Raw genomic sequence first — 8,513 nt, forward strand, 5'->3', positions numbered from 1 at the left:
GTTGGTGTGGCGCAGGCCAAGCTCCCGTGAACAGCCTTGTTGGCAGTAAGCGTCGCCATGCGTGGGTGGGTGGAAGGGCCCTACGGAAGTAGTCAGTGCCAGGGTGATAACTGGGCTTGGGGAAGTGGCGTCTGAGTGACCTGGGACAGGACAGAGGGCGCATCCTCCAGGAACCTTTGTAGACGGGTGGGGTCTGACAGACATCAGATCTTGGCTTATGGTGGTGGTTTGTTTTGAGGGGCAGAGGTACAGATAAGGGTTCCCGTCTGTTGGTTCAATGCCTGTAATGGCTATGGCTGGGCCCAGGGAGGAGCCTGGAACCAGGAGCTCAGTCCAGGTCTCCAGGTGGGTGGCAGGGACCCAGCCGCTGGAGCCATCGCCTGCCGCCTCTGAGGGTTTGTGCTGGTAGGAAGCCAGGCTGAGGAGCTGGAGCTGGGAGTTACACCCAGGAGTTCTGATTGTGGCTTCAGGTGGCGTCTGAAGCGCCAGGACAAACCCCTGCCCCTCGGCTGGGTTTTGAACAAGGTCTCTAATGCAGTCCTTGCATTGTTAGGTTAGGCCCCATTGCGGCCCTGAGCCACAACCCAGACTCTTGATCCCAAAAGCCTTCAGCCCTGCACTGGGGCGCTGTTTGTCGCTCCAGGCCCTTAGGCGTGGGCGCGTGCACCAGCGAGGTGCACAATGAATGCCTCCCGTGAGTACAAGTTCAGGTTTCGGGAAGTGAGAGGATTCCAGACACAGAGCAGTGGAGCGGGATGGAGGAGGAGACCCTGGGGCGATCAGAGATCACATCCACCACCCCCTCCCTCTCCACAGCAGGACTGAGAGGATGTGCAAGTGGAAACAGAAGCTAGAAGCTCGTTTCGGGCTTTTACTGCACGGTGCTTCCTGGACACGGTCCGACTTTCCCAAACTCGTAACAGAGCCCTTTCCCAAGACCTGCCTGTCAACAACAGGGCTGCTTATCTACAGAACAAGTGTTTATGAGCAGAAGTAGCTGGACAGGAAAACAATGAAAAGAGATGGCCAGGGAGAACTGACTTAACACACCGTCAGCACTCTGCCCTGTGACAGAACTTGGAAATTTCCACTCCCCCCATCCTGCGGCGGGGACAAAGGCTGAGGGATGGCGCACCTGCCAGGCCCTGCTCCCAGCATGGGTGCCCCGTGATCCGGAGGGAAAAGGAGAGATGAGGGTGGGGCGGGCGGTTCTGATAGCTCCGGGTCTCCCTGGAAGCCTCAGAGCATCCTGGATCCAAAGCTGGGAGTACATCTCTCAGCTTCGAGGAACACTGACTCGGGGACAGCCCCTCTTGCTTTGGGGGAGGGGGAGAAGGATGGACAAGGGGGAGGGGAGCCACGGCCAGGAAATAGAGCCCCTGTTTCCTGGCTGGCTGAGGGTGGAGAGACAGACCATCCTGCTGACCCAGCTGCAGGGTGCCTGTGTCTGGCCCTGGCCTTGTCCCCATCCTCCCAGCCCCTGACTTATCACAGCCCTGAGGATGCACGGCCAGGGGCCACCCTGCCGGGGCCTCCTGGTTCCCTGGCCTCTGGCCTCTTGTCCCCACGGTGAGCTGGAAGTGGAACAGGCAAACACACAAGGGACATTTTGTGAGGTTCCTGCGGCGCCCCCTCTTTCCAGCCCCCGGGGGTGATTTGTGAAACGGGGGGTCCCCTTGCTTCTGCCAGCTCCCTTCCCAATTGCAGCTGGAAGCATGGGGTGATCAGACATCGGAGACAGAGCTGCCTCTACGCTTTATTTCACCTTTGGTTTTTTTCCTGCGTGGCCCCTTGGATACAAGGACCTGTTCTCTGTCCCCACCCCCGCCGCCTCTCCCTCGAACCACCTCAGCATTTTGAGAGCTACTCAACATGGCCCGCAGGCGCTCAGATGCTCACGCCCCAGGAATCTCTCCCCTGGCCCTCCCGCCTTCCCTTCACTCACGAGGTGCCTGTGGCCCACCTCCGCTGGGCGTGGGAGGTTGGGGCGTGGAGACGGGTGAGGTATTTGGAGGCAAAGAGGGCGCCTGGCAGTTGGGGCCCTGGTGCGGCCCGGGGCCTGCAGCAGAGGGCGGGCTGCCCTCCTTGAGGATGACGATGGAATGCTGCGTGGAGGAGGCGGAGGAGCCCCGGCCGCCTGCACGCGCCTGGTCCTTGGGCAGGTAATGGACCACAGCGCTCACCAGCCGGCCCCGGAAGCTGGGGCTGAGGAAGTTGTAAAGGATGGGGTTGGCAACGCAGTGCAGCATGGAGAAGCAGTCGATGATGTCATAGAAGAAGTAGAGCAGGTGGGCCAGGTAGCAGTGGAGGGAGATGTGGGTCCCGTACAGGGTGAGCAGCAGCAGGGCCAGGTGGTAGGGCAGCCAGCAGATGGTGAAGACGGCTATGTAGGCACAGAGCAGCAGGCTGTGGCGCCGGCCCTCGGACTGCCCCGGCCGCCGGAGCCTGCAGGCCGTGAGCACGTTGAAGACAGCGATGAGAGGGAAGGGCAACACGAAGCCCAGGATGGTGGTGGACAGGGACACCAGCAGGCCCCAGGAGTTGTACGTTTCGAAAGGTGCCATAAAGAGGCACATGGGCTCCAAGCCCTCCATCAGCTGAATGTGCACCACCTCGGGCAGCGGCGCAACGGCCGCGAGGACCCAGACGCCCGCGCACACGGCCCGGCGCACTCGGTGCTGGTGGCGCTGCCAGGAGGCCGAGGCACGCGTGAGGGTGACGTAGCGGTCCACGCTGAGGCACACCAGGAAGAAGATGCTGCTGTACATGTTGGCCAGGTAGAAGTAGTGCGTGAAGCGGCACGCGAAGCTGCCCCACAGCCAGGTGTAGTCCAGGGTGACCTCCAGCATCCACACGGGCAGCGACAGGATGATGCCCAGGTCCGCGACGGCCATGTTGAGGACGTACAGGTTGAGCAGCCCCATGCGGCCCGCACGTCGCCAGTTGACGCAGATCACCAGCAGGTTCTCCACCAGTCCCACCACGAAGATGGCCAGGTAGACCACAAACAGCACCGCTCGCTTGGTGTTCTCGTTGAGGTTCAGGTGGCACTCGGAGAGGGTGGCGTTGAGGAAGTCGAGCATCTCCGTCCAGTTGTGGATCTCCGTGAAGTCGCTAGCTGGGGCAGTCGGTGTGACCACCTCCGAGGGGTGGGGCCCCGAGCTGGCTTCGGCTGTCATCAGGACCAGCAAACACTCTGCTGGGGAGAAGGTTGTTGGGGGGGGAGGGAAAGGAGACCTCGAAAGCGGCCTTGGGGCTGGCGCTGTGGCGTAAGGGGTAAAGCCGCCACCTGCAGTGCCGGCATCCCATGTGGGTGCTGCTTCAAATCCCGGCTGCTCCACTTCCAACCCAGCTTTCTGCTATGGCCTGGGAAAGCAGGAGAAGATGGCCCAAGTGCTTGGACCCCTCTACCCACGTGGGAGACCCAGAAGAAGCTCCTGGCTCCTGGCTTTGAATCAGCGCAGCTCCAGCCGTTGCGGCCATCTGGGGAGTGAGCCAGCGGATGGAAGACCTCTCTCTCTCTCTCTCTCTCTCTCTCTCTCTGCCTCTCCTCTCTCTGTGTAACTCTGACTTTCAAATAAATAAATAAATCTTAAAAAAAAAAAAAAAGAAAGCATCTGTACATCCCCAAGGTTGAAAGCCACAGGGACTGGGGTGCTTCGGGGAAGATTCTGGGACTGAAGGCAAGCAAGGGGAGCAGGGTTTAGAGTGAAACTGAATAAATAACATGCAACTCACCTGCCGGCTTTGCCTCCAGAGCAGAGAAGCGGTTGTGGGGTTTCAGGGCTGGAAGAGACAGACCAGGACTGTTTGCACCTGCTAGGCCCACCCGCCTGTAGCCCCAGGGGTCTTCTCCCCTGATGCCTCACTCTTTGGTCCTTGGCCCAGGTCATCAGCAGCGGCTCTTGCTCTGCCTTGGGCAGTGGGTGTGGGATGGACACACACACACACACACACTTCTAACTCACCCCTGGGAAAATTCATGCACCCCTGTGTGTCCAAGCCCCTGGTTGTCATTGTCCCTGGGACAGAGCCACACTCACCTGAGCGTCCCTTGTGCGAATCCCCGGTGCTGGAGCGCCTGTCCGGTCTGGGCAGCTGGGGAGCTGCGAGGAGGCTGCTGTGGGGCTGGCTTTCCTGCTGGCTGCAGGGGCCGCCCTCCGTCCGGGAAGCAGCTGTCACTGGCTGAGGCTCTGTGGCAGATGGATGGGGTTTTCCTGCTGCTCCCCAATCCCGTGAGAGGGGACGTCCCAGCAGAGGAGCCTCAGCACCCTGTCCCTTCCAAGCCTCAGTTCTTCTCTCCTCAGCAAAAGGGGGCAGCAGTCACGTCTGCTAACGGGGGTGAGCCACAGAGGCAAAGTGCATCGCACACGTGCGTCGCAGGGTAAATGTGCATTGTCCTCTCCGGCCTGGACTCCCACTCCAGTCCCCACCAGAGCAGAGCTGCGTGCCTCGTGCAGGGCAGGGCTGGCGGGGGGTGGGGGTGGGGGTGGGGGTTGCTTCTAAAAGACATAGAAAAATCCAGTTGGGCTTTGGATGACTGGCCCCAGCCATTCTCTCCCGCCCCTCACAGGGCATCCAGCTCCCTGCCCTCATGAGAACCTGGGTGGAGAGGGAAGCCTACCGCATCTCCCCTCCCGCAGCCCTCCACCCCCAGGCTCCACACTTGCTGCGGGAAGGGTGTGGTGCGGGCTGGGGCAGAGATGGGACCTGCCTCTCCCTCTGTCCCGTGGCTTGTGCTACTGCGGGCGGTGCTTCCTGCCCTGCAGAGCTCTCTCACACGGTCAGTCCCCTGGAGTGCCCCGTGGGGAGATGAGAGGGGCGTCTTCCTCGTCGCCGAGGCCCAGAGACGTTGCCTGTCTCACACACGCCACACAGCACGGCCGCAGAGCCTCCTGGGCCGTGGCTTTGTAGGCACAGGGTCAGGAGTGTGTTGGCTGAGGGCGTGAAATCCGCATGCATCGGAGGAGAAAGTCTCCTAAGGCGAAAGGAGCCAGTTTAAAAGCGCGAGATGCTGTGGCAGTGAGTACATGCGGGTTTATGTGCAGCCCCGCTCTGTCGAGCTCCCGAGCATGGCCATCGCCCCTAGAGAAAGCCCTGCTCCACAGTCACCCCGCCCTCCCCGGCCCCCAGCCCCAGCCCCTGCCATTCTGCCTTCTGCCTCCGTGGGTGGTCCTATCCCGGCCATTTCATACACACGGACTCACGGGACAGGCTTTGGGCGCCTGCATCCCGCCTGCAGTGCCTGGATTAGAGTCTGGTCTCCACTTCACTTCCAGTGCCTGTGTGCACCCTGGAAGGCAGCAGTGTTGCTCTAGTGGTGGGATCCCTGCCAGCCACATAGGAGCCCGGGCAGACCTCCTGACTCCCGGCTCTGGCCTGGCCCAGCCCTAGTTGTCAGCATTTAGGCAGTGAACCTGTAGCTGGAAGATTCTCTCCCTCTCTCTCTTTTTCTCTGCCACTCTGCCTTTCAATAAATAAATAATACAAAATAATAAATAAATAAGATAAAATAATAAATAAATAAATAAAATAATAAATAAGATTTAAAAAGTAAATGGACTCGTACTATGTGACTGGCTGTTTTCTTCACTTAGTATAGTGCTTCTGAGTTTACCCATGCCGTGTCTGTGTTTCATTCCCTCTCATGGTAAGTAATATTCCAGGGCATGAGGTAGGAGACTTCAAACAGCTTCTGGGAAAATGGAATTAAAAGATAAATTTATTTTGCACAAATATGCAATTTTTTCCATAATAGGTATTTTGTATGAACTTAATTTTTTTATTTACATAAAAGTGAAAGTCACACACACACACAGATCTTCCATCTACTGGTTTATTCCCCAAATGCTCCCAACAGCTGGGGCTGGACCAGAGCAAAGCCACGAGCCAGAAACTCCGTCCAGGTCTCCCACGTGAGGGGCAGGGGCCCAAGTACGTGAGCCGTCACTGCTGCCTCCCAGAGTCCGCATTAGCAGGAGGCTGGAATGAGAAGCCGGACTGGGACTTGAACCCAGGCACTCCCAATGGGGTGAGGGCATCCCCAGCCAAGTCTTCACAGTGGCGCCCAACGCTCGCTCCAGTGAAACCCTCACCTTAGCCATCAGACCACTCCCGGGTCAAGAAATCTGTCATCAACTGCAGCAAGGCAAAGATACGCTTGGTTTGATTTTTCAGACAATTCTTTCTGTCTCTAGGCTCTCAGTGTCTGGGCCATTGATATCTTTTTCCAGTAAGGGGCCTTTTCTCTGCACGCCTTGGCACTGTGCTGACCGAGCCTCTGCTGGACCGAGCCCCCTCCGCGGAGGCCCCTGGCTCCGGGCTCTGTCCTCTCCACGTGGGTGACACCCACGGTCATTTCTGTGCATTCTAGTGGCTCAGGTCACCAGGGCCCAGGAATCCTCCCTCCCACAGGGAGACGTCACCTGCAGCCTGAGCCCCACCTGCTCCACGGCCCAGCGTGCGTCCACAGCAGAAGGAAGCGGCCGGGCTTCCCCTGGCGGAGGCTCAGAGCGAAGCCGCTCCCACAGGAAGAAGTAAGTGACAGGTCTGCACTTTCCATGCAGCATGCAGGTTTTTTTTTTTTTTTTTTTTTTTTTTTTTTTTTTTTTTTGCCGGGAGGCGGCAGCTGGAAAGAGAGGGCCTGGCAGGAAGGCACAGAGGGAGGGGCGGGAGGCAGGCTCCCTGCCAAACTGGGCAGGGGGGTGGGAGGGCGAACAGCTCTGTTCTCAGCAGCGGCAGCAGGGAAACAATTCCTGGAAATTTACTCTTTCTCCTTCCCCACCCCCAGCTTTTTTTTTCTCCCCCCTCCAAAAATCGTAGACAAGACATTGTGGTCAACAGTTCGAAAGGAAGGAAGGCACCAGGGAGCAGATATTGAGAGGCACAGATAAAGGCAGGGGGTTGGCAGCAAAGGGTTTGTGCCCCGGTCCTGGAGGGAGGGGTGAGGCCAGCTGTCCCCACAGTCCCCCAGCTTACCTGTGCAGCCGGGGCAGGTGGACTGTGGACAGACAAGGCTGAAGGGTTTGGGAACTATTGCACTGCTTCCGGAAGGTTCTGGAGTGAAGAAGCCAGGTCCAGCCATGGAGGTGACCCTGCCAAACCCAGAGAGGAGGAACTGAAGCTGAGCTGGAGAAACACGGCTTTGCAGGACCCCTGGCCCTGTCTGGGACCCCTGGCCCGAGGCTCCTGGCAATGACTCCCCCGCCCCTCTCCAAAGTCCTGGCTGTAAATACACTCTCTCCGAAGCCCGCTGTTCTGCGTCTCCCTTAGACTCTGAGCTGTGTGCTTCCCAGGGGCCCACATCCACACTCCTGGCCAAGTGTCCTGGCTTGCTAGGAGAAATCCTTGTGGCCTGCTGTTGCTGTCCCTGAGCCCACAGCAACACTTCGAGGTACCTCTGAAAAAGATGGTGACCATGAGACCACAGTCTACAGCTTCCACGGGGCGGTGTTCAGGAGGCTTGGGGACGCCTGTGTCAGGAGACCGACAGCTGTGTGCCACTAGGCTTTGCCTAGGGCTGCAATGGCGGGCCTGGCACAGTGGAAAGAAAAGCAAGGTGACGGGGATGTCCAATGTCCCCGGGGCCTCAAAGTCCCATCAGACCTTCACGGCCCCCCCCACCCCCCCCACCCTGCCCAGGCCTCTTGTCCTGCAGAGTGGGCCTGGTGCAGCCAGGAGAGCTGAGTCTGCCCGGATGAGGGAGTGGCCCTCACTGCTTTCCTTTGTGACTGTGGCCCTTTCGGAAGAGCAGAGGGTCAGTGACTCCCCACTTCTGCCACTCCTGCAAGGAAGGGGCTGTGTGTGTCCTGTCCCTGGCCTAGCAGGGTGGTGCACGGCCTGCAGGCCAGGAACACGTTGTGTGGTTAACACCTAAACCAGGCCCTTAGCAGCCCATGGCTTTGCTCTTTCCCGCCTTCTTGGAGGCCCCATGTGGGGACCATGAGGGACATCCTGAGACTAGAGACTGACCACAGGGGCACGGGCTGGCCAGTCCATGGTCCTGGTCCAGGCCAGTGCTCAGACTAACTGCAGCCACAGCTCTGCTCCAGCCGATGGTTGGGGCGGGAAACCTCTCTCCCTCCCTCCCACTCCTCTGCACCTGCTTCCTCACGACATTCCCTCTGCCCTCCCTGCAACCAGGGTGCGCATCCCGGGAGGGGACCTCTTCCTGCCCTCTCTCCTTCCCCTTCCGCTCCTGGAGACTCTTAGTTCTCCAAGAGGCGAGTCTGGATGCTGAGCCGGAAGAGGACGTGCAGGCTCAGAGAGGGGATTCTGTCTACTGTGTCTTGCCCGTGACTGCAGCTCCCCCAGAAAACCCCGCCTGTAATCAGGACGCCGTGGCTCAGGACTTTGGCCCAATAGAGGCAGTTGTGCGCTTGCGCTTACGTAAGAGCACTTGACATTCCCTGTGTGCACACCTGCGCCGGAACCTGTGTCAGCAGCGGACAGAGTGTTGCTGAGTTCTCATGTTTTCCTTCTGGAAAGAACTTGATAGTTCCAAGGACAGATTT

At 59.0% G+C, this 8,513-nt stretch overlaps 1 protein-coding gene across 2 annotated transcripts; it reads right to left on the minus strand.

The window, feature by feature from the left end:
* Positions 1-1,144: 1,144 nt before the first annotated feature.
* Positions 1,145-4,424, minus strand: GPR182 (G protein-coupled receptor 182). 2 transcript variants are annotated; one of them, XM_062202100.1, is made up of 3 exons: positions 4,044-4,424; positions 3,739-3,786; positions 1,145-3,196 (listed from the first exon to the last, which is right to left on the minus strand). In XM_062202100.1, the coding sequence occupies exon 3, from the start codon at positions 3,177-3,179 to the stop codon at positions 1,938-1,940; it is 1,242 nt and encodes a 413-aa protein (XP_062058084.1). In that variant the 5' UTR covers positions 3,180-3,196; positions 3,739-3,786; positions 4,044-4,424; the 3' UTR covers positions 1,145-1,937. The 2 variants fall into 2 exon arrangements, with proteins under 2 accessions (XP_062058084.1, XP_062058085.1); XM_062202101.1 differs by having other exon boundaries at positions 1,145-3,199.
* Positions 4,425-8,513: the final 4,089 nt, after the last annotated feature.

The sequence above is a fragment of the Lepus europaeus genome, chromosome 10, assembly GCF_033115175.1.
Source record: "Lepus europaeus isolate LE1 chromosome 10, mLepTim1.pri, whole genome shotgun sequence".
Lineage (NCBI taxonomy): Eukaryota > Metazoa > Chordata > Mammalia > Lagomorpha > Leporidae > Lepus > Lepus europaeus.

Coding starts and splice junctions, on each gene's coding strand:
- GPR182 (XM_062202100.1), bottom strand. CDS start 3,179: ATGACAGCCGAAGCCAGCTCGGGGCCCCACCCCTCGGAGGTGGTCACA.